This window comes from Trifolium pratense, linkage group LG4 (assembly GCF_020283565.1).
Source record: "Trifolium pratense cultivar HEN17-A07 linkage group LG4, ARS_RC_1.1, whole genome shotgun sequence".
Classification (NCBI taxonomy): Eukaryota; Viridiplantae; Streptophyta; class Magnoliopsida; order Fabales; family Fabaceae; genus Trifolium; species Trifolium pratense.
This window is the reverse complement of record NC_060062.1, coordinates 17,919,449-17,945,951: the sequence shown is the minus strand read 5'-3', so window position 1 is coordinate 17,945,951 and position 26,503 is coordinate 17,919,449. Positions and strand designations below refer to the sequence as shown.

General features: G+C 32.6%; 2 protein-coding genes, 1 long non-coding RNA gene and 1 pseudogene across 6 annotated transcripts; 3 read left to right on the top strand and 1 right to left on the bottom strand.

The window, feature by feature from the left end:
* The first annotated feature begins 211 nt into the window (after window positions 1-211).
* Window positions 212-3,448, top strand: LOC123920007 (LOB domain-containing protein 1-like). Its single transcript, XM_045972074.1, has 2 exons — window positions 212-585; window positions 2,830-3,448. The coding sequence occupies exons 1-2, from the start codon at window positions 346-348 to the stop codon at window positions 3,196-3,198; spliced, it is 609 nt and encodes a 202-aa protein (XP_045828030.1). The 5' UTR covers window positions 212-345; the 3' UTR covers window positions 3,199-3,448.
* A 1,473-nt stretch (window positions 3,449-4,921) lies between these two features.
* LOC123920004 lies at window positions 4,922-8,417 on the top strand. 4 transcript variants are annotated; one of them, XR_006813382.1, is made up of 4 exons: window positions 4,922-6,155; window positions 6,282-6,447; window positions 7,022-7,566; window positions 8,045-8,417. XR_006813382.1 is itself a non-coding variant. In XM_045972073.1 (3 exons), exons 1-3 carry the CDS (start codon window positions 5,969-5,971, stop codon window positions 7,152-7,154), a joined length of 486 nt encoding a protein of 161 aa, XP_045828029.1. In that variant the 5' UTR covers window positions 4,930-5,968; the 3' UTR covers window positions 7,155-8,417. The 4 variants fall into 4 exon arrangements, 1 of the variants encoding a protein (XP_045828029.1); XR_006813383.1 differs by having other exon boundaries at window positions 4,931-6,155; window positions 7,022-7,206; window positions 7,925-8,417; XR_006813381.1 differs by lacking the exon at window positions 8,045-8,417 and having other exon boundaries at window positions 4,933-6,155; window positions 7,022-7,206; window positions 7,442-7,530.
* Window positions 8,418-9,909: 1,492 nt separating this feature from the next.
* On the bottom strand, window positions 9,910-10,691 carry LOC123920006. The gene is made up of 2 exons (XR_006813385.1): window positions 10,398-10,691; window positions 9,910-10,298 (listed from the first exon to the last, which is right to left on the bottom strand). It is a non-coding gene; the product is annotated as an uncharacterized LOC123920006 (long non-coding RNA).
* A 2,395-nt stretch (window positions 10,692-13,086) lies between these two features.
* LOC123920005 lies at window positions 13,087-18,341 on the top strand (annotated as a pseudogene).
* The last annotated feature ends 8,162 nt before the right edge of the window (window positions 18,342-26,503 follow it).

The window sequence follows — 26,503 nt, the reverse complement described above, 5'->3', positions numbered from 1 at the left end:
CATTATTATTAATTTATTTATTTTGAACTTAGTCATTAAAGTAGAAAAGTTGGAAAGGAAAAAAAATATAAATCAATGAGAATGTGGTGTGTTTGGAAATGGTTTTCAAAGTTGAATAAAAGTTTTCATACAATGAGCCAAAATCCAAACACCTAACAAAGAAGTGGGAAACCATAAGCAGCCACGTTGGTTAACGAATTTCAACAATGACATCATTTTATTTAATTCATGATGTTTATGTTACTGTACTTTCATATATTTTTCTTTATAAATCCAAAATCTTATTCCATTTCTTCATAAGCACAAAAAAACATATAGATAAATACAAAGAGAATTATAATTAACATGGAGAGTATTATTAGTGACACTTCTTCTCCAACTTCTTCATCTAATTCACTACAATTAATAGCTCAAGTTCCTTCTCAAGTTGTTGTTATGAGTCCTTGTGCTGCTTGCAAGATTTTGAGAAGAAGATGTAGTGCTGAAAAATGTGTTTTGGCACCTTATTTTCCTCCTAATGATCCTGCTAAGTTTACCATTGCTCATAGAGTTTTTGGTGCTAGCAATATCATCAAATTCTTACAGGTAAGGACTTAATTCCTTTAATTAATTAATTTAATTTAGCTCACAATTATAAATGGACTTAATTATCTTTGTTTTCTAAATGTTTGATTTTAGACATATCTTCGTACAATTCAAGTATTGTCTCTGATGTTACAGTCTAATGGTTTGACTATGATCGAACACTATATGTGAGTGCCTGGATTGTCTTTGATATTTACAGTCTTGTGGTTTGACTATGATCGAACATTTTATACGGTTGTCTGAGTTCGATCACGGGTCTTGACACTTCTCCCACATGTGTGTGTTAATTTGTGTATGTCACGGCCACTAGATCAATAAATTCAAGTATTGATTTGTGAGTTTTTGAGTATTGATTTATGAGATCATTTAGAGTTTAACATTTTTTGAGTACTATAGATGATGACAAGGGTATCCTATGGGAATCTCAATCTCACTATTTTTAGGGTCTATATGGGTTTTGTATTTTTTTTTTCTTTCTATTTGAACAATGTTGAAAAATTGATTTCATAATTTAAAATGTTAATTTGGCCTTAGTTGCCTACATTTCCTTGGCATTAAAAAATGTTTTAAGGCACCACTTCCTTCCCCAAAACAAAATATTATGATGCGCGAAGCTAATTTTCAATGAGCAAAATTGCATAATTTTTAATTGTAAATGGTAACAAGAAAATAATAAATTATTGTAATCTTAGCGATAAAAAATTCTAACTCTTTTAAATATGTGGTCAAAATTTATCATTTGAAAGTTAACTTTTAAATGCGTCAAAAAATTTAAAGAATTAATCTTTAAAATTGCACATCACTAGTTAGAAAACACACAAAATAGAAACATAACTGGGCTTCGGCCCTCTTTTTATTAAAAATAAAATAAAAATATCATTTCTCTCCCGATCCCCCTCATTTCTTTTCTACCATTGAATTTTCGTTTTTGCTTTTGGGGTACTGCGGTTTATACGAACCGAAGGAATTTGACATGCTGATAAACTTCGGTAACCACTTATCGAAATCTGGGACATTTCAGTTCGCAGGTACCGAAACAATTATTTCGGTAAACTTCTGCCGAAAATGGCTTAATTCCAACGACCCAATGAAATTTTTGATAACAACGTACCGAAATCTAGGACATTTCAGTTCGCAGGTACCGAACAAGCCGACGTTCGGTTTCTGTGTACTGAAAATGCTAATGTTCGGTTCGCAATTATCGAAATGATCTAATATTTGGCTTCGGTGAATATAAACCGAAATTTTTTAGCAAAATTTTTTCAAATTGCAAGAGGCAAAATATGATTTTTGGAGAGTATAAAAGAATGTGGGAGTCGGGAGAGAAATGATCAAATAAAAAACACACACACAAAACAAAGAAAAAACACTTGGTGGGATTTTGTTGAAGTGTCCAATCATGTGATGCTCCTGCCCTTTTTAATTATGGTCCATGGACCATGGTGCCCCATACTTTCCGTTATAATGCCTCAAATAAATGCATTGTCAACTATAGCTAACAATACTAGTACTAACGAGTGCCTAATGATGGACCTTCTTATAGTCATACTTAACACTCTTCAAAATTCCAAGTCTTGACCTAAAAATAGAAACCTAATGACTAGGAGAAATAAATATAAAGACTTTCTTTTTTTATATATAAAAAAAACTTTTTCATGTATAAAAAGACTTTTTTCATGTAATGTCATCAATTAAAACAAATTCAAGCGGCCGGATAAATAGTAGTTAATGAGTTCTGATTAAATCGAATCGATAAAAAATATCTGAGTTTGAAGTCTAGTTGAATCAATCTTTCACTTGTTTTTACTTATCTTACAATCAAAATCATGTAAATGTGATCAATTAAAACAAAACGACTGGATACATAGTAGTTAACGAGTTCTAGTTAAAACAAATTGATTGAAAATATATGAGTTTCAATTTTAGCTGAAGCAATCTTTTACTTGTTTTTACTTACCTTACAATCAAACTATGGATCATAAGGTGTTAAGAGTCTCATGTTGAATAAGAGATAATTTAAATATATATCTATAAATGGAGACAATCTTTATTTTACATCTAAGATTGAGTTAGAGTACTCAACTCAATATTCTAAGATAGATACTCTTTTTTCTTTAGAAACGGAAATATTAAGGATAAAAACATTACTATAACATAATTTTGTCTATTTTTTTTCTTTCTCAATAATAGAAACTTAATTTTTAATTTTATCAATTTTTTTTTTTTTGTGGTTGAAAAAAATAGGAACTTCCAGAAGCTCAAAGAGCTGATGCAGTAACAAGCATGGTTTATGAAGCAAGTGCAAGAGTAAGAGACCCAGTTTATGGTTGTGCAGGAGCAATTTGTCAACTCCAAAAACAAGTCAATGAACTTCAAGCACAATTAGCCAAATCACAAGCTGAAGTTGTAAACATGCAACTCCAACAAGCCAATCTTGTTGCTCTAATTTGCATGGAAATGTCACAAAGCCCACAAGAATCACCACAACAAATATCATTGGATGATAATAATTTTATTCAAAGTCCTAACCATAATAGTGGCCATCAAATTAGTTTGAACTTCTTTGATGAGAACACTAGTCTAAACTCATTGTGGGAGCCACTTTGGACATGAAGGAGAACAAATTATTGTACTCATTCGGTTCTTTTTATAAGAGACAACTGAGTTAATAAAAAGTGATATATCTAGATTATATTATGATCAGATGTATTAATTTTTGTTGACTGACTTGTCTCTTGTAAAAAGACCAGAAGGTAGTATTAAATATAGTAGCATCATTACAAATAGAAATTAAAAAAAAAATGTGTTCAATCATGATTATCTCCTAAGGAGAAAATGAAGGAATTAATTGATCAATTATATATATTATAACTAATAAAAGTATCAAAGCAAAGCTAGGATATATTCATGTAAGGTCAATTCCTTGCATGAAGAAAACAGGGGTCTACTATTAAAAAATGTTAAGTTGTCCACAGTTATTAGAGATGAATAAAATAAAATTGATCTCTAATTCTTGTGTCTTTAATATTTAGTGGTTGAATTAGATGATTTTATGTTTTTTTTAGTAATATTTAATTTGTTGGCAACATTTTGTAGTAGTGATTACTGAGGAATGAATGTAATATGATTTCTAGTCTCCTTGCATAAGGCTAAGCAAGTAGAGGAGAACCATCAAAATATAGTTGATAGTTGTTTCACTACTTTGCGTTATAAATTAAGTTATAAAAGTTTTTAAGTTTAATTACAGTTTTAGCCCTTTATTTTAAAGGGAAATTCTATGGTACGTTTATCAAATTTCAATACACTGGTACAATAGATCATTAAATTACTAGGTAAATGAATATTTTTTCGAAAGAAATCATTTTTCTATTATTTAAAATATTATAATAACTAAATACTATTTATCAAAATTGTAAAAAAATAAAATTTTGTATTTTTTTTGAATTTTTTATCACTCATAATAGTTATTATTGAATTTTTTTATGAGAAAATGTAAAAAATTTTGCATAATGCTTATAAAACATTGAACTCGTGTTTTTTCTTATTAAATTATCATTTATGAAATACAATAATCGACAAATAGTGTTTTTATTCATAAAATAATCGTTAATATAGTAATTACTTGTTCTAATGTATCGGTACATATTAAAATTTGATAGATGTACCGTAGAAACTTCCTGCTTTAAAATCCAAAGTTTTAGGCTTTTAGCTTTTTTTAAATATTTATTAGGATTTTGCCCGTCATGACATTTGGGCTTACTTAATGATTTGATATTGTTGATGTGAATTTAACTATATTATCTCTTAATCTACCTTTTTTATTATTTATTTTAAAAATTAAAATATTTTGAATTAAAAATAAATATCAGAAAGAAAATAGATAAATAAATACCAAAAATTTTGAAAAAATGCCATAATATAAGAAAAAAAAATTGCGGCATTGTTTTGAAATCTTATTTTAACAATGACATTGTATTTTTTAATTTATGTAAAAAATGCTAACTGACGCTCATTTTAAAATAACACTACAACAAAACTGCTTTGGAGTTTGGGCCAAATTAAAAGCATACGCTAATTGGCCAAAGCAGACGCTACAAGGTAGTTAGTCACTACAAGAAATCAGCTTTTTAGAGTTGGAAATTAGCGTCGGCCCCCGACACCGACGCTAATAGCGTCGGTTTAGCGTCAGCTAAGCCCACTCTAGTACTTTTATTTTATTTTTCAATAATTTTTACATTTTCCTGATTGAAAAACCATTCTTTCTTAATGAATGACCCAAATAGCTTCGGCCCATCCGATGCTATGTTTTTAAAGCAAATAAAAATAACATATCTAATTCAACCCTAATTCCTCTTTGACCAAACATTAACTCCATTCCCTCACATATTCACATCGCTCTGTCTGGTGTTCACTCTCACAACCATCACAAAATCTCGCCGCCAGTAGGGTTCCAGAAGCCGGCGAACCAACACACGCACCACCGCGTCCACGAGAATCTCTATCCCACCATCTTCGTTGTAGTACACCTCAACACCCCATCTGCTTCGCTCCATCTCCAACCTTGCCTAGACGCCATCATTAACCACATCAATCTAGCTAGAAATTCGGCTTCTCCTTCTGATTCCAATTCAAACATCCTTCGTCTTACCCATTTATTAGTTAGTAAACTCTAATCCTAGGGTTTCAGTGATTTTTTTTAGTGAAACCATTCATTTCTCCTTCTGATTCCGATTCAAACATCCTCCATCTTACCCATTTATCGATTAGTAAACTCTATTGCTAGTGTTTCAGTGATTTGGTTTTTTATGTTGGTGTATTAGTAGTTTATCTTGTTTAAGCTAATGAGATGATTGTGTTGTTGTCATTCTAGAACTATTTTGCAGATTTGTTGTTTGTTAACTTGTAAATTTCAATAATGACCCTGTTGGGATTGACTTAGATACTTTATTTCTTATCTCACTAATGATTGTGTGGGCTTTTGTGTTTTGTTGGTATAAAATATAAATATATGATTAACATTTTATTACTTGAGTTAAATGTTGAGTGTGGAATTAACAACTTATTACTTAATTTAATTGTTGAACTGTTAATATTTTAATTTTTTATGGTTTCAATTTAATTCATTCGTAACTGGCAATTTGATCTACAAGAAAATAGAGATTTAATATAAGTTTTGAATATTGAAAATTTGAGTAAATTTGAGAAATGAGTGAAATTTTGTAGCTTTAGAAGTGGGCTTGGTTTGGTTGTTGCTGTCCTTTTTGTATTTGAGCTTCACAATGCGAAATGAATCATTTGCCTACTTCTGCTTGTAGGCCTCACAGTGCTAACTGTTTGATTAATGAATCAAATGAAGTTGATCATTAGGCTTATCTAAGCATTTATGGTACCTTTGGATTTTCTGCATAATTATGCAGAAAACTATGTCATGTTTGATTTGTTTCTTAAATTCTTAAAACTAACTGTTTCATATTATTATAATTCTTACATGTTTGACTATCTATTTTTCCCCCTCTTGTGCCAAGGAGAGATGATGATAGGAAGATCATTATACGACTTTATAGTAAAGGGTAAGTTACATATATGAAACAATCTTAATTAACCCCTCATTTGACTGATTAGATAATTGTCACTACATGATGCATTGTTATTTCAAGATTGATCCGTAACTCTATGATTTTATCAATATTTTGCAGGCTCATTCCTCCCATTGAAGTTGCGAAGGCCATTAATTATGCAATACGAAATCAGTGACGAGTTCTTGAAATTCTTCGATCAAAATAAGACCACCGAGCTTCGTCAAGAGGCAGAGCGGTCTACACCTCAGGCCGCAAGGATCATATTGAAGTGGCACTTGAACTTGTAAGTATTAAATTCACATGTAAACAACTTCATTATAATTAAATAATTTCATGTACCTCTGATTAAAAAATTATGTAGGATGTGAAAAGTATATGTCCTGCCAATTTTAATTGTAGAATCTCCTTGGCTCTTTAGGTAGAAAGTAGAAAGTAGTATAATGATATTCCAAAACAAATATAGATTCATTTTGGGACAAGGAAGAATTAAAATCTATCCAAATACTTGAATATGCAGCAACAACAATAGTGTTGAGGTTTATTATAATGTGTATTCATAGTGCAATTATAATTTCCTTTTCTAGCATTAGTTCAAAGCTTACGCAGCTTCAGTTATAGGAGAATGCACCGACACAACCACCACTGTTAAGAGCAACGTTGAGACATTTACTCAAGGTTTATAGCTTACATAGCAGTTTTACTTGTTTGTTTCTTTGTAACTGTTTTAACTCCACGATTATATATGGACTGCCAAATTTTGTTGGTTCATGCATTTACATTCAATGAAATCTCCTTTATCTCTTGCATATGTTCCACCAGTTTGACACTGCTGTCACCACTTTATTGTTGGACTTTAGGTATTCTGGACATGGGACAAGATTACATGACTTGACATGGTGTGGTGTAAGAAAATACTCAACATTACTTGATTATATCATACTTTTTGGTGAGAAAAAGATAGTACGAAAGAATCAAGAACAATATAAGTGAGGCTAATGTGCTATTAGCATGATTGGACATGTGGAATCAAAGCAAGATTAAGGTATATTCTAAAATTACATATACAATAATTGAAATATAACTTTCATAAATTTTTATCCCTTTACAGGACTTTGGATCTCACAAGATACATATTGTTTACTTCTCTAGTATTGAATATTCTTAATTTAAGTATATTCTTTTTATTTTGAAATATTTTGATTGACTAAAATAAAAGTAAAGAACTCTAGCAACATGTCAGAACTAAAATGTATGTCATTGTTGTTTTGCACTTACAGAGTGTATTCTAAGTTGTTCAAACTTTGTCATCCACTTCCATATGTGGCATTATACACACAAAGCTCATTGTGGGAGAGTTTTTTGCATACTCATTGCTATGTTTTTCATGCAGCAAGCTATCGAAGTAAGATAATGATAATGTTTAACTATCTTAAATGTGTTGATATGTTAGACTATCTTAAACTTTCTTTGATAATGTGTTGATAGCTTGCCATAGTTGCTGATAATGCATGTGTTGATAGCTTGTCTCAATATTCATCATTTTGGTTTTGTTAGTTATCTGTTTTAAGCACATATATATTTTCCTGTAATGAATAGAGTCGTTCATGGGTTCATGAGCTATTGAAGCCATCTGGGGTATGCTTAGACACTTGTTTGCTTCTAAACTATTATGGTAGACTAGATGCCTCTATGTGGACAATCTTAAAGAAATATCATTCACTTCTTGTTATCAGCTGATTTATTTGACTGCATATAATTAGGAAAGTGATCAAATATACAAGGAGCTAGGATTTGGGGACATAATTACACTCATATAGTTTATGTGGTTTTTTCTCTAGCTCTTCTCTTGTGTATTAGTTTCTGTTTTTATGGTTTTTTAGGTGAAGGCTTATGGCTTTTTTCCTTTTAGGGGGGGCCTTAGTGTATCCATTTGTTTGGTGTTGCTGCTATTGGTGCTAATTTAATTTTTGCTTTGACACTTTATTGGTGTTTGTACTAGCCGGGTGTTTTTAAGTTCTTTCTTCTAGTGTTTTGTAGTCCTTTAATGTTTCTTTGGTTGGGCTTTGGTCTTGTAATGGTAACGTGTTAGTACCTTGTATTCTTAGGTCAAGACTTCTCATCTCTAGGTAGAAAATTCTTGTGGTCAAGACTTGAAGATCTTGTTCACAAATGTTTCTTGTTTCTCAGTTATTTCATTATAGTTACTATCTTTGAGATGTCATGCATGGGATGATATCTCGTAATCTTAACAAATGTCTATCTAGTTGCATGATGGGAATGCGGCACTGGATGCAATTGGGTTGTTAATGCCATTGTGTTCTTGACTTTCTTTTATGCCTTTGACTCTTTATCTTTGCTTTTGATGACCTTAATGAGTACATTGGTAGAGATTTTATGATTGTTATCTTTGGTTTTGATATTTTAATGAATATATTGGTAGAGATTTTATGGTTGTGAGAAATTATGGTCGAAAACTATGAAAGATAATAATTTTTTGATGTATTTTTAGAAATACAGGATAGGTTCCTTTCTAGGATGAGTTTTTTAAATTAAAAAATAAAAAACAAAAGCGTCTGCTTTAGCGGACGCTATATAATTCAGAAACTAAAATATAGCATCTATTTAGAGCAGACGCTACATTTAGCGTCTGTCAAGCGGACTCTAAGGGTGACGTTTTATAACACCAATATATATGTGTAGCGTCACCCAAAAATCGAAGCTACTAGCGTCTGCCTCATATACATGTCACTAGCTTCGGCTTAGCATCTAACGGGACGGACGCCAAATAGCGTCTGCTGGACGCAACTGTCTAGCTTCGGGCATTTAAGTGTCTGTCACGATGTAGACGCTAAGCTGACGCTAAGTACCTTGTAGCGTCCGCTTTTTGCCATTTAGCGTCTCTTTTTGGCCGACGCTCCAAAGCAGTTTTCTTGTAGTGAGTGTCATCTTAGCGTCTAAATCGAGGTGGATGCTTAAATGCTCAAAGCTAGACAATTGCGTCCAACAGACGCTAGTAGCGTCTGTTTCATGTGACGTTAATTCAAAAAATTTAAAGCTAATTTTTGTTGTTTACTATCATAAAAATCATTTTGCTAAAATATGTAAATCCTACACTTAGGTTCTTTTTTATAAATAAAATAAAAATTCTAGAAAAGCTATTAGAAATACCTAACTTTTTATTTTGGGTTAAAAATGATTTTCTGAAAATCTATAATATTATTAAAATGATAAAATAGTTTTATTTTTATTTTTAAAAAAGTTCTTAAAGAAAAAATTAAAACAAACGGGCCCTTAATCAGCTACTATAAAAGACCATATCTGCCGAAGCAACAAGTCTCCTCATAGGGCCAATTATGCTTTAGGATAAATAATTAATCATATATTACATTTATTTATTAAGTATTTTATTAAAATTAAGCAAAATGGTTGTTGTTTCTGATATCCTCAATGATAAAATTAAGGTAAAAATATTTGCATAATATAATTATACACTTTCGAGCATGTCAAAAAAATTTAAAAGCTATAGAAACATAAATTAAATTTGGGACATGTTAAACGGTGTTCTTAGAGCACTGATTAAGCATACTAAAAAATGAAATTAAAGAAAAAATTAATGTTTAAAATATTACTTTCTACAATTTTAAAGCATTGACTGCACAAATTTCAAAAAAAAAATCATATTAATAGCTTAACTAATGTCCGGAAAAACTGTTTAACATTTTCCATTAATTTTTTAGTAAAATGCTTGACCAAAATATTTGTTTGAGTAAATTATAAAACTACAATTGCGACACATAAGAATAACAATATACGTTTAGAAGTAACATAATTATTTTAAAACTTAATTATTAAGCTATATAGAACTTGTAAATAAATAAACCAAAAACCGATGTGATGAGATGTCATAGGTCTCTTCAAGCTTAATCAAATCTTGTGTTTTAATTCAAGTTTGGGCATGCAACTGCGTCAAAATTCTTATGTAGAGTTTGTTACTTATTAGTCTCCCAATTTCGCGCGGTGGTTATGGGGGTACACCAAAATAAAGAAACTCACAAAAATTATCAACACACTTTATAACCATTGGAGGTAAATGCGGCTCTACACAATCATCATGAGATTCGCAGGGAACAGAAGCTGCATTGTCAAATAAGAAAAAAATAATAAAATTAATAAAAGGTGATACAAAGATAAGATATATAATAAAATTTGAAAATGGTATGAAAAATAGTATACATCTACCACCGGTTGCAACAAGAAATAGAGAAAGAATGATCAAAGCATGAACAAATATGAAAATTTGAACCATATTTTTTCTCCTTTACATGTGATAAATAGAAGAAGAAAAAATCAATCGCTTTATAGGAAAAAAAAAAGGATGCTTTATTAACTTCAATTAAATAGTTTTTAGCATTTCATAAAACTTAAGAGTTGTCATAAACCATTTATATAATTGGAATTAATATTAAATTTCTCTAATCAATATTTTGTGTGCAACCTTTTGTTCACTTAACCTTAGTAGATATATCACATAAAAATCTTGATTATCATCAAAGTTCATCTTTTTTTTCATTAAACTTTATTATATATATTTTTATTTTAGCCTTTCACAATGGATAGAGGAAATCCAAAAAGAGAAAATACAGTTATGAATGTTGAAAAAGTTAGTTTTATAAATAATGCACCGAAGAGGTGACAACAAATTTATTTATAAATTAAAATAAAAATTACAAAATTTTATATCAAAGTTAATATATAAAAAAATGGGTTAATAAATATGTTTTTTCTCCCTATAAAGAGGGACCTTCTAAGTGTAGTAATTACTTAATTTAATAGTTTATTTAGTCCCGACAAAGTTTTTCTGCTCGTAGTTTTAATTTTTGTTATTAAGTCGTCATGTATTTTTAAACAATGTCTGCAAATATGTTTATAACATTAGGCTAAATTGCAGTTTTGGCCCCCCACGTTTCATAATTGTGCGATTTTGGCCCCCCATGTTTCACATGTGCGATTTTGGCCCCCCACGTTTCATAATTGTGCGATTTTGGCCCCCCACGTTTCAAATGTGCGATTTTGGCCCCCCAGGTTTGCCCCCTTTTGCATTTCTTGGTCCCCGTTGACTATTTTGACCAAAAATTGCTGACATGAAATATTTTTGACATGTGTCTTAATTGTATTGGCCAACCAAAATTTATTATTATTTTTTTTAAAAAAAATAATAATTAAGAAAGGTCACGTGACTTTTTTTTTTGGGGTTAATTATTATTTTTTTGACAAAATAGGTGCAAAAAATGGAACCAAGATCTCATCTTCTTCTCCATCAGTAAAACAATCTCTTTGATCAATTACTTCAGGTTATATCACAGCTTTCCAAACAAAATTCGAAAAAGCCTTATGACTGCTCGCGAATTGCCTCATATCACTCATCGGCGGTGCGTTCTTCCGTTCACCGACAAACCCAGAATATACCATCCGATTTCCTTTCCATAAATTTGGGTTTGGATTGTGTGAAATACCCTCTGAAACTTTGATTTCTTGACCTCCGTTGTCAGCATATTTACGAGGCAAGTGTTTGAAGCAGGAAAAGGAAAATTGAAAGTTGTTGGTAGAGTTGGTGTTGGGATTGATAATGTGTATCTCCAAGCTACTACTGAATTTGAGAGACTCACTAGGAAACTGCTTCCTAATTTCTAATTGTCTTAAATTATCATTGTGTATCTACCAATTTAAGACACGTGTCAAAAATATTTCATGTCAGCAATTTTTGGTCAAAATAGTCAACGGGGACCAAGAAATGCAAAAGGGGGCAAACCTGGGGGGCCAAAATCGCACATTTGAAACGTGGGGGGCCAAAATCACACAATTATGAAACGTGGGGGGCCAAAATCGCACATGTGAAACGTGGGGGGCCAAAATCGCACAATTATGAAACGTGGGGGGCCAAAACTGCAATTTAGCCATAACATTATAAAAGATGCTCCACGAAAAATGAGCTCAAAATTTATTTTTTAGGCTTAGATTTTCATCACTTATATCCAAATAATTGATGTTTTAAAAAATTCATAATTCATTCTATGAAAAAAAAATATATAAATTTTAGTAGATATATTTTTTTATAATATTTTTAATTAACAAGATTACAAAAAATTACCTTTAGAGATATCTAATCTATATAAGAAAGTTGATTGTTCCGGAAAACTCACAAATAACCTTACTTCAAATGTTGCCATGTGTTTAAAGTAAGGGTATTTGGTGTCCAAAATTTATGTAACTAAACTAATATTGCTACAAACTAAGCCATATTGTGAGCCAACCAAGCCATTTTGTATACTTGTGAGAGAAAAAGTTGTTTTTTGGCAAATCATACATTAGAAACTCTTTAAATTAATACTCGATAAATTAATAAACTCTCTAAAATAATAAATTTGTCTGGTCCCGACTTGGGCCAATGTAAAAAATTGAAAAACTCGATAAAATAATAAGATAATAATTTTTCGGGAGATCCCTTTATAATTTTCGGTTCCAAGAAAATTATAAATTAATAATTCATAGAAACTGAAAAAAAATATATTACACTCTATTGAAATATGATTCAATATAGTTGTCTGTTTTCCAATGCATATGAACACAGTAGTTACTAATTTACGTTGAGTCTCAAGGTTCGCTGCAACGTAATTCTAAGAGGCATAGACTAATGATTCATATATAAAATTAAACTTGATTATTTTCTCATGATTTTTATTTTAAATTATATAAAGTTATTTGATTACTTATTTATATTTTTTATTTATAAAATTCAAAGTATTACAAAATAATTTTTAAAAAATAACAATTGTTTTACAAGAGTAATTTTGTCAATTAAATATGTTATATATTAAAAACAAAATATAATAGTTATCATGTTTGTTATCCTGTGTGCACCAAACACAGGATATGATAACTGAGTATAACTGTTATCCTGTTGTTATCCTATCCTATCTTTATCCTGTTTTATATCTTATCCTGTCACTTGAAAAATTTATGCCTAGAAAAATTATACTTGAATTTTTATTTTTCTTCTAGAAATTAATTTTTTAAACCTTGAAACAAACTCCCTCAAAAAAGTATAAAAATCTAAAAACCCATCGAGAGTACATAATTACTTTAGTAATTTAACAGTTTTTTTTATTTTTTTTATTTTAATATATAACTATACTTTTTAAGGTAAACATGGGTAAATTGAAATTTTGTGTTTTGAGCGGTAAATATTTTAGTGAGAAAAATTACTCAGCGCTCACTATTTTGTTACAGATTTGAAAATCCCCCAATTTTCACTTTCACTTTTAAAACCCAACAGTCTCATCATATCATATCATAACGACAGAGTGAGAAGAAGAAGAAAAAGAATGGGAAATCAAAGAAATTGTCCTAGAATGAGAAGCAAAGAAGAAGATACTGAAGATGGCGGCGGCGCTGTCAATGGTGGTTTCAGCTTCATCGCAGCATTACGAACAGATTAGGGAACAAAACCCCTCGTCCTCAGATCAAGAAAAATCCAATACCATCAATTCAACCTGAAAGACGTTCTTCCAGGTAATTACTATTCTTGCTTCCTCAATTGAATAACACTATTGATTATGGTTTCTATTAGTATCTCAATTGTGTTGATATCAAAATTCTTGTATTAATTAGGTTACAACATTTTATAAATTTGCAAGAGAAATGTTAACATAGTGTGTTTGGGAAACCCTAAAATTACGATGGAAGGAAACTCGCTCTGGCGATTGCCCACCGACGATTACAAAACACACATTTTATTATTTCGAATTCAAATTGAGTCTAACCAAACACACATTGGTGTCTGACATTGATATCTGCCACATGTAGTTACTCACTAATGTTTCCAAAGCCAAGGACTTCTCTTCTGCAGCTTCATACTTTCCACATTTACTCACTAATGTTTCCTGCGCCATTTTTCTATTCGGTAATGAACTTTCAGCTTCATACTTTCATTGTGGCTCGGTTGTCAATATCTTCCTAGCTTGACAAAATATGCTGCATTCTAGAGTCCAGAAACAATAACCAGCTAATAAATATTCTTTAGGAGGCAAATGTAATGTGTAATTTGGAATATCTTTAAGCTGTCGATGTAATCGCTCAAAGTTCCTGTATCTGTATCCACCAAAAGATAGGGGAAAGATAAATATTAGATAAGAAAATACAATTAAATTATCCTGGCCTTTTTACAGATAGAAAAACTATAATTTGGGAACTCTCATTACAATACAAATGTAAGAATTAAGTAAACCTTCTTTTCACAAACCAAGTTCTATTTTGCGCATCAGTCACTGCAATTGAATAGACAACAAAAGACGTGGAACCAATTTTCTCAAAATATGCTCCCATAACCTGCAATGTTTAAGTAGACAAAAACAACAGTGAACAAGTACCCAGAGTGAAATATTTTATCAGAAATCCCATTCATTATGATCTAGAAAAGGGTATACGAATAAAGAAAAATACTAAAATAGATTGTAAGATATGCTTTCTATAATTTTATATCTCAAAACTATTAAAGCCAAAGAGTGCATACCCGGCACGGAGCTTCGGAGCTAGCTAACTGCCCCTCTTTCCTAACTATCATGTCAGAAGAACTCTTTCCCCACAATCCTTCACTGTGCCTCTCAAATTATGGGTTAAAAAAACTCTGAAATAATGGAGTTGCTGCCTTCTTGATTAGGTTGGACTCCCAAGACAGAAGCACTGCTAGACCTCTTTAGTGAACTTTTATACCCATCAGAAGCAACATCCTTTGTACCCTTCACTTTATCAACTCTAAGCTCTCCATCAAAAAATAACTTCTTGTCAGGTTTTTGAGGAGATTCAGAACTATTTGTCCCTCCAACACTTTGTACGGGATACAAAGCCATGGACTTCTCTTCTGCAGCTTCATACTTTCCACGTTTACTCACTAATGCTTCCTGCGCCATTTTTTCCAATTATCACTTGTGTCGATGTGTCAATGTGTTGCACTGCTGATGTGTTTGGTGTCTGACATTGATATCTGACACTTGTAGTTACATTCAATTATTTCATTTTTTTTCAAATTATTATCACTGGTGTTGATGTGTTAGTGATGGTTTGGTGTCCTTGTCTAATGTCTTTGTCATTATTTCGTAGATTATTTTTCAATTCTGCTTGTTGATTTTGCATTCTCAATACCATTGTTGAGTTTTTGTATTGTTTGAGCTTTGGAAGACATGCGGTTGGTAGAACTAACTTTAGTTTATTATTTCTGTTTTATGTTTGATGGGTTTACAGAATAATGACCCTGCCTCCGGTTGACTATGGTTCAAAGCGACCTCGTGCACCGCATCAACAACATTCGTCATCAAGTAAGAAAAAGAAGGAATTGGAGATTTATATACCAGAAGGTACAAACCCGGATTCATCATCAAGTAAGAAAAAGAAGGAAGTGGAGATTTATATAGCAGAAGCTACAAACCCTGAAGTTTACACTGAAGAGCATGAGAAGCTTCCGGGAGATTGTGAGACTAATTGGGAATTGTATGTGGATGGATATGATGAGGATGGGGATCACATATATGATCCGACCAAGGGAGACAAATGCCATCAATGCAGTTATTATGGTTTTATATTTGATTGATTAATTCACTGTGCTCTCTGGTATATGATCTCTCCATTACATGGTTTGTTAGTTTCTATGTATGCACGACTATTTATTTTGAAACAAGGAATCTGATAAATGTATTCTTACAAACAAAGAAGTTAAATGCATAAAGTTGGCACATAAATTCTTCTATGTTACTTGTTTCTCTCTGACCATAGAGAATTTTTACTAAAATCATTTGTTTTCTTGTAGGCGTATAACTATTAGTCGGCTGACGAATTGCAACAAATGCGAATTACCCCAAGGGCAGCTCTTTGGAGATTTCTTGTACACAAGGTAACATTGTTTCAGTTTGATATTTGGATTGTGAAAGGATTTATTGTTTCAGTTTGTCGTTATATTTCCTCAGGGTGTTTGCTCCATCTGAAACTTAACAATCATAGCCTTGTGTTAGCAACTGTCACTACCAATTTTAATAACAATAATTTTGTACTACTGTATTATAGATATGGAGAAAATGTGAGAGAAGCCGATTTCAATCCCATGTGAACTTGCCCTTGTTGTCGAGAAATTTGCTTTGCAACTGCAATAGTTGCTGTAGGAAAAATGGTTGGATGCCTACTGGTAATATATACAATAAGGTTAGTTACACGGTTTGACGTATGCATTTTCTTCCCCCGTCTTCAGTTCTATTTTCTTCAGCGTGCTTGCAAAAGTAATTGCAGGTCTTCATAAATGAGTACATTTTTTGCTTCACATTCTTTAAATGAATCTTTCCCCTAAATTTTTCTTTTTGTTGCTGTGTTTTGGTATGGAGGGCTGATTGTTTCCTTTTCATTATGTTTGTAAGGTGGTGAAATTGGGTTTCAAATCTGTTGCTCATTATCTGATTAAGACCCGTCGCTCTGAGGAAAGCATTGAAGGCTCAGGTGCTGAAAATGTTGTTCAAGAAATACCAGAGACCACTCTAGATATGACACAGAAGGGACCAATTCGGACGAGAAGGGCTCTGAGAAGTTAAAGGCTTAAAGGTGATCAAATGAATGCAAAGGATATCAATGAATAGAAACATAGCTTAATGACTTTTACATCTACATGAAAATGGTGATCCTTTGTTTTGGATATTTAGACAAGCTCAGGCCATTTAACGTAAACAGTTTGCAGCCATGCCCTGAGTTTTGAGAACATTCTTGTGTCATGGCTCTCAACTCTTGAGCAGTTTTACCGAACATTATGGGCTGTGTAAAGAAAAAAAAAATATTATTGTATTAGATTTCTTGATCTTATTTCTTATTTTCGTTAAGAAATGTGATTTATGTTGGATTTATTTCAAGGGCTGCTTATATAAAGCAACTTGTTTGATACAAACAGAGTGAAAAAGCGGAGAGAATCAGACAACAAGAAAGACCAAGCCCTGTTCGAAATTAAATTTAGAGGATTTTGAAGGACTCTTTAAGGTATGAAAAATTCTCCAAATCATTTCCCAAATTGAATTCTCTATATCTTGTATTTCTATTATCTTTGGTGAAGTTTTATCATAGATATCCTGCAAAACAAGACGCCGACATGTGCAATGTATGGATCTTTTAGAATGTCATATATAACATTTAATAGGAAGAATAAATCCCATTCATTAGGTGGAAGAGTAGTTCTTATTAATTATGTATTGGCTAGTTTTCCCCTTTATTTTTTCTTGTTTTATAAGGCCCCTAGAAAGGTCATTAAAGCTTTGACAAGCGTCCAAAGGAATTTCCTGTGGAGTGGGATAGATGCAAGTCAGACGGTCTGGATCAAATGGGATCTGGTCTGTAAATCCAAGAAGGAAAGGTGGTCTAGGAGGGAAGAATTTGGAGTTGTTCAATCTAGCACTTTGCGCGAAGTGGACGTGGAGGTGCTTATCTGATCAATCTGGTCTATGGTTACCTTTGCTGCAGTTCCGATATGGCGTCGAAAATGGTTACTTGGATTTAGAATCATTAGCGGTGTGTGGTAGACATGACTCAATATGGTGGGGAGATATTGTAAAGGTTGATAGAGGAAACCCCTTATGTTTTCAGTGGTTTGAAGACACCGTGCATAGAAGGATTGGTAATGGTGAAAGTACGTTGTTTTGGTCGCATAGATGGCTTGGTAGTTGTACTTTGAAAGAGAGATAATAGGTTGTTTTCTGTTACGTACTGTTAACAAAAATGCTTTAGTGTCAGATTTTTTATGTCGCGAGGGTGAACGATGGAATCATTGTTAGCAGAGAAGATTATATGCCTAAGAGGAGGCTCAACTGATGGAGTTAGAAGAGATGCTAGCTGGCATGTCTGCGAGCCATGGATCAGTTGATAAATGGGTCTAGAAGTATGATACAGCTACTGGTTTTTCTGTTAAATCAAGATATTATTTGCTGCAAGAGTTGCTGGTTCAGGACCAAGGTGATGAAGGACACTGTAATGCTTATAAGAAGCTTCGGAAGTGTTCAGCCCCATCGAAGTTTGTTATTCATGTTGGTGTAAGCCCTAGAGGCCAATTATTTACAATTGCATGATACTTGTATTGGATAATTTACTTATTAAATAAAGGCTTTTCTTTATTATGTTTATGTGTTAAATAATAATAGAGTCCCTAGAATAGTAAGTTCATTGAATGGAACGTTAAGTGTGACTTAATCGTGAGAGTCCATTACACATAAGAACACTATTCTTAAAACATCTGTAGTCGAGCTTTAATGTGAATTGGGATAACATCAAAACATAGAGACTATTATGTTGGTAGACTGATGATCACATCTCACGGATCATAGATAAAGAGTTATCAAGTCTTCACATAGATATAAATATTAAGAGTAATATTTATATCGGATTGACCCACCATGAGAATACTACATAGTATGTTATGAAATGTCATAGGATATTCTCATAGTGATAAGTGGTGTATTCCACCCTTCGACCTGAAACCACTATGTTCCCTAGATGTAGGAGTGTAGTACTTTGTCGCCATTCAAAGTTATCCGTAACAGGATGACTATAAAGTTGGTTGATGGGTATTCCACGAATCATGCTAAGGGACATGAGTGACCTAGATAGAATTTACCCCTCCTTCATAACAGGAGATATGTCTATGGGCCCAATATTGAACTTAACAAGGGTGACGTACTATGTCTTGTGTTCAATATAGACATAAGGGTAAAAGGGTAATTATACACATAAGTTTTATCACGGAAAGGTTTGTCAGATCACGTGACATTCTTGTGACTTGGGTAGCAGTGATGTGTTGCTAGATACCACTCACTGTTTATAATATTAAGAATAATATTATTGCCAACGTTATAAGAACCTACAGAGTCACACACATAACGACAGTCGATATGGAAGAAATAAGTAAGACTTATTTTGAGGGTGCGATTAGTGAAAAACGGTTTTGGGCTTAAGAAGACCAAACACCGTTTGGCCCAACTGACCACACAAGAAACTCTATAAATAAGAAGCTTGTGTAGTTCAGTGAGTGCTTGCTTTTCACAATTCGTTTTTCAGAGAAATCTTAAAGCTCTGAAACCCTAACCGCACTTCCTAAGCCTTCATCTTGTAGCAGCTAGCACTGAAAGTTGAAGACCTGTTCGTGTGGACTAGCTAGAGGTGCTGCCGTCGTGTGGTGCTTGTGATCAACGAATAGAAGCAAAGAGTTTGCTGTTTCAGTTCACCAAAAGGTATAACGTTTAACCCTGATCATGCCCATTCGCAAGGATCCATTGAAGGAAAAATTTAATATTCCGCTGCGTTTTACACTCTGTTTTAAACACGATTTTCCTTCAATTCATGGATGTAGAGTTCTTCTCAATAGAATCGCGACGAAGGAACATTAGTATGCAAAAGGAATTATTAACGGAGATAGCATTTTATGCGTGTTTTGTGTGTCTAATATTGAGAGTTGCAATTATGTACTATTCTCATGTCCGTTCGGTGTTCGCGTTGGTGGCTGGGCTTTGAAGGCGCATTCGCTGCAATGGTGGTTGATCATTTTATGCACCTTGTGTGATTATCTGTAATTTGGTCCTTATGAATAGATAGTAACAAATGTGTGGTCAAGGTTTTCAGAACCAGACCGGTCATCGAACCGGCGAGCTCACCGGTTCAAGGTTCAATTGGTCGGACCGGGTTCAATCGGGGTCGAACCGTTTTTAATTAAATATATATTTTAATTAATATATAAATAAAAATATATGAATAATTGCTCAATATTTCATAATTTCACACATTAAAAAGATAAAATATCACAAGTCAAAATAAAATAAAATTTATAATTCAAACCAAATGAAAAACAGAAACATTTCTTATTCCTACGACGTCGTTGTTTTATTTCAGATTTTTTTTTTAAAAAAGGTTAAAACGACGTCGTCTTGCCCTTTTTTTAAAAAATAAAATATGCAAAACCGCTTGAACCGCCGGCCGGTTCGACCCCGGTTCACGCGTTTTTTTGCCGGTCGGTTTCCTATCTATTTTTTGCTCAAAACCGAATCGTTTTCATGACCGGCTCACGGTCGAACCGGTCCGACCGGCCGGTCTGGTCCGGTTTTGATAACCTTGTGTGTGGTTGAAGGTTAGATTGCTTATCAGAATGCAATTTATTTTAAATGCCAAACTCTGTTTTGGATTGGGTGAGGGAGCCTATGATGTGTATGGTAGCTAGCTAAGTGGTGCTCATACCAAGAGCTTCACTATGGTGTTTCATTTTTGAGTGTGTACGGTAGGTTCTTTAGCATATGTATCTACTTTATGCAGATTTTTGTGTTATTTGCTATCTATCCAACTTTCGAGCACATGATTGGACGGGTCCTCTGCAACCTTTCATAGAAGGTGGGTGATTGCTTCAATGTGGTGTTTTTAAAACAGTCTTTCAAATTCTTAAGTTCTTCTGAATAAAACAGTCCTTCAAAATTTAAATATAATTACTCTCTGAAAAAAAAAAGAAGTTACCAAACCAACACCCACAATATATACGGTAAATTTATGTACTCTATAAAAATAAAAATAAAAATAAAAATAAAAGAAGAGAAAACTATATAAAAAAGAGTTAAATGAGTTTTTGGTCCTTATAAAAATCTAAAATTTCGGTTTTTGTCCGTATAAATTATTTTAGCAAGTTTTGGTCCCTCAAATATTTTGTCACAATTTTTGGTCCTACTTTTCGATCAACTCTTGAGTACTTTCAAATTTTTTAATGACTTTTTGTATTCATGCTTTTAATATTATAAGAACATCTTCCATAAAAATTTAGAACTTTTTAAAATAAGATGAAATATTTTATGAATTTTTTAGCCAAAAAAACTTAAAAATTCACATCTAATTAATCCATTGTTAAAAACAAATAATATTTTGCAAGAGACATTACGATAATGGATATACGATACCAAGAAATTTTTTTAGGGTAAATAGGGTTTTACCCCCCTGCAAAATAAGCCAATTTTGCATTACCCCCTGCAAAAAAAAAACTTGGGATTACCCCCTGCAATATTAAGATTCTCTCTTTTTACCCCCTACTTGACAACTTGACATAGAATCTTTATTTTTTATGAGGTGGCATGCATATGTGGCATTTAATTTTTTTTTTAATTTTTTTTAATTTGCACATGTCATTTTTATTATTAAATAAACTAAAAATTAAAAAAATAATAATAAATTCTTTTTTAATTTCCCCTTCATCCCTACCACGATAACTTTCATCATTCAACAAGAACAACAACATCAACACCACCAAGAACAACAACAACAACATCAACAAAATCATCAACACCACCAAGAACAACAATCCAAAAAGAACCCAATTTTTTTTCTTCCAAAAATCAATCTCGGTAAACCCAGAAATATAATCATAAATTTCTTTTGTTCTTCTATTCTTCATCCCTTTGCAACAACCCAATTTCTTCCTAACTCAAAAACATAATTCTTCTTCCCAATTCTTCATCCATCAATTCAATCCCTAACCCATAAATTCAAAAACCCAGTTTCTGCCTTTATAGGAAATCCGGTTCCTAGTTCCTGCATTTGTTCTTCATCAATCATTTGTTTCGACGAATTCGGCGGAGTGATTCGGCGGATTTCTAGGTTTTATTTTAGAGAAAAAGGATTCTGGGATTCTGAGTTTGTGTTGGAGAAAAAATAATTTTGGGTTTTGAGAAGAAGAATGAGAAGGAGAAAGATTTGTGTTATGTTACAGGAAAAGATTGTGAGTTTTTTTTTTTTTTTTTCGTTAGAAACAATGGATTAACATATCTTTTTGAATTAACATATTTTATTTTTAATAATTTTTTTTTGACACAATATTTTTTATTTTTTTAAAAACTAATTAAGTGAAATTTTTTAAATATTTGTCACCAATTTATTTAATAATAAAAATGACATGTGCAAATTAAAAAAATAAAAATGAAATAAATGCCACATATGCATGCCACCTCATAAAAAAATAAAGACTCTATGCCAAGTTGTCAAGCAGGGGGTAAAAAGAGAGAATCTTCATATTGCAGGAGGGTAATCCCAAGTTTTTTTTGCAGGGGTAATGCAAAATTGGCTTATTTTGCAGGGGGTAAAACCCTATTTACCCAATTTTTTATAAGGACTAAGAATAAAATTTAAAATATTTATAGTGACTAATAAAGTAATAAAAGAATATAAGATTTGGATACCCATCTTTTTCCCTCAATTTCTATAATAATAATAATAATAATAATAATAATAATAATAATAATAATAATAATAATAGTTAGGATCCGTTGACATCAGGTGTCAAACTTTAATTTGACACCAAATCTTAACCGTCTATTTTTTTAATCAAATGCTAACAATAATTTCCTATATTATCTGGTGTGTGTATCTATTTAGGAGATTCCTTATTTTTAGGTTGCAAAAAAAAATTGATTTGTTGTTCTAAAAAAAAAATTGTTGTTATCCCCATCATTACTATGCTCCTCGCGTTTTTATTCTCCTTTGGTTAACTGCCAAAATCAATGTCAATTGCAAACTATGCATATAAATAACCGACTACCAACTCAATTTAATTAAAAGTCTTTTCTATACTAAAACCATAAATTGAATTTTTATACTCATATATACCTTGATTGATGATTCATATATGCACTTGTTTTCGATGATTTATAACCTATATGTGAATCCTAAACTCAATTCAGACATCATGGGAATGAAAACGCAAAGGTAATGTTGGAGGAGAATAACAACAAATAAAAAAAAAAAAAAAAACCGGCTTAGGCTCTCATGTTTAGAAAAAAAATCAATTTTTTTTTGGTAAAACAATAAATCAAATTTTTATGCAACCTAAAAGTAAGGAATCTCCTAAATAGATACACACACCAGATAATATAGGAAATTATTATTAGCCTTTGATTATTCTTTATAGTGCCAATTTCTGTGGACTAGTACATACAAAGCAAAAAAAAACCCGGCGTTAAATGAGCTCTGCAGGTAGACTGTGAGATTGATCTCCTCGAATTAGTTGGTTCTAAGATCGAATACGGAGTTTTTTTTAAAAAAAAAATTGTGGTGTAAAATAATAAGCTTATTTTTTTATGGGTAGAAAAATGAATTTTAGGTATGTTAATAATATTTAATTTAACTTGTTAAAAAAGAAAATTTAATTTAAGTAAAAAAAAAATGGGAGAGGGAGAGAGACACAGAAACAACACAGAATGGGTTGAGACTTGAGAAAAACAACACAACAACAATAGCTAGCAGAAGAAGAAGTGTTAGTGTTACTCTCTGAGCGAATGGGTGGAAGATGGATTAAAACCCTTTTACATAAAAATCACCGCCACATACCAACAACAACAGTAACACGTTCTTCTCTTTTACTATCCAAACCCCCCTTTTTCTTCAACCGTTTTCTCAGTGTTGCTGCAATGCAATCCCTTGTCATATTGATTCCAATCCGATTCATTTCGATCATACCCAAAGATTTGGTGCACCGGATGATGATCCATCTGTCAAAGCTTTCTTCCTTTCCACCAGGTTTTTATTTCCACTTCTTCAACTTCCTTCATTTTTGTTGATTCTGCGCGCAATAGGTTGTTCTTATAATTTGTTTTTTGATTTTTTTTTTTAATCGTTAATTTTGTTACTGTTAGTAAGATAAAATAAAATAAAATAAAATAAAAAGAATAAATGCAGAAAAATAAATAATAAAATGAGCTGGCAAGACGTGTTGAGAAAGTATTACCGTTATTACTAAACTAAACCCCTATATATATATTACACAGTACTCTACTCACTGTTTCTGTTCTCACTAAATTCTTCACTCTCACTCATTCTTTCTTTCTAAATTCTTCATCGCTGCTCTTACGATACAATTCTTGATTTCTTGCAAGTTCTGTTCTTGCCCTAATTCTCCTCAGAATTATCTCTTGTTTCTCTGTTCCCTTCCTCACAAACGGCTCTGTTTCGGATAATTCACTTACGGTACAATAATTCCTCCCTCCCTCCCTCATTCATTCTTGATTTCTTGCGAGTTCTCCACTAATTCCCCTCAGAATCAAGGTTGCAAGAAGGGTTACTCTGTTTGACGAACGAAGAAGGGATACTCTCACTGTTTGTTCTCTCGCCTTAAATCAAGGTTGCCCAGAATTCTAATTCCCCTCAAAATTATCTCTTGTTTCTGTGTTCCCTCCCTCAGAATTTATCTCCTATTCTTCATCGCCAAGGTTGCCGCCGAGTTCTGCCGTCATCCTTCGCCAACGCCTCTGTTTTGGATAATTCACTTACGGTACAATAATTCCTCCCTCCCTCATTCATTCTTGATTTCTTGCGAGTTCTCCACTAATTCCCCACAGAAAGAAGGGATTCTCTGTTTGCGATGGATCTTTCCACTGGGTTTGATGACCTAATTCCCTACCACTTACTAGAGAGTTTAAGAGTCTTTGTCATTGATCATGACACCACTCAACTTCATGCCATTGCAAATATGTGTATTCAATGCAACTATCAAGTTATCACATCCACTTTGGGTTCTTTTGCCCTAAATCTTTTGAGACAAACAAAGGGTCCTTTTTTTGATTTGATATTAATTGATGATCAAATGCCGGATATGGATTCCTACGACTTTTTGCAACATGTTACACAAGAAATCAAAATTCCGGTCATTATGATGGGTGTTGATTGTAACGACCCGATTTTTAGTAAATCGATATTTTATATATTTGCATATATTTTGGGTTAGTGTTAAATATTTATTTACGCGACCTATAATTATTTATCGCGAACATAAGTTTGTGAGCGAAACCTTTGTCGTGTTAGTGGGCTTGGGCGTGTGATAGAAGCTTAGTGGGCTTAGGCAAGTTGGGCTTGAACCAAGAGAATTGGAGAGTAGTATAAGTAGCAAGTCAAACTAAGGAATAGTATCATAACTTGTTTTTCATGAGAAGTTTGAGGTTTGTAAGCTTAGAAGCAAAGCAAGAACCCTAGGAGAGCAAGAAGAAGAACTCGAGCAAGGAGAAGAGTTTAGAGGCCAAGAATCATCATTCAATCTAAGGTGAGAGTGGTTAAGCATAAGCTTGGGTGATCCAAGAGAGGGGAGGTGTCTAGCCTCCATTCCTGAACTCTCTCATCCAATTTCTTTGGGGTTTGGGTGAAGTTTCTTTATCATAAACATGTCTTTTCATCTTAGTATGCTTAATGAACATCTAGGAGGGAATATGTATATGTTTGATGATGGTTTTGCATGTTTATGCAACTTTGCTTATTTTGCAAGAAATTGACATGATTTTGTATGTGTGATGTGTTTTGGTGTTTTTGAATGTTAATACATGTATATATGTATGGTATATACATGATTGATCACTTGTTATGCATTTATAACATGTCTAGATGGATTTTTGAGTGGATTCAAGGTTAAACCGCCTTATTGAAACTCAAGAACAGATATTTTTCTGGTGTAGTTCGCTAAGCGACCAGGAGTTCGCTGTAGCGAACAGGTTCGCTGAAGCTCGCCAAAGCTCGCCATGAGCAGGTGACTTCCGGGTAAGGTTCGCTATGTCTCGCTAAGCCCTCGCTTAGCGAAGGCCTCTGTGACAGCAATTTTTGCTGATGTTTGTGAAGTGTGTGTATCCATGTATTTGGTTTCGTTTTGGTTTGGAATTATTATATGTTTAATAATTGTGTTGTGTGATGGCATTTATATAAAATGTCAAAGAAGTATATGTATTTTGTATATCGGATTGTCCGATAAAGAAGAATATCAGTTTGTCTGATAAAGAAGTTTAATGGATTATGTTATCCATGTAGTGAGCAGTAGCTTCGTGCTAAGTGATTATCATATGTTTGGTAAATGCATGGCATTCATAAATTCATGCATTACTTAGGGATATCAGACTTGTCTGATAAAGAAGGATATTGGACTTGTCCAATAAAGAAGAATATCAATGGTAAGTTCCTTGATAAAGAAGATGGTACCACATGCATTAGTCGTGTCTAGGTTGGCATGACATTGAATGTTTGGCATTAGTCGCATTTGAGTAAATGTGCAATTATGTGTTATGTGTTATGTGGGTTCTTTGTGTTGTCCGAGACGACGTGAAACTATCTGGTTGTGTATTTGTGAGTATGTGTTATCTGGTTATTGCTTATGGAAGCATGCGTGTGAGTTAGTAATACGTGATAGGTTGAATATAGGTGCGTTTCTATATTCGTATGTATGTGATTATGTTTACTAACTCTCTACCTAATTGTTATGTGCTGGACCTTTG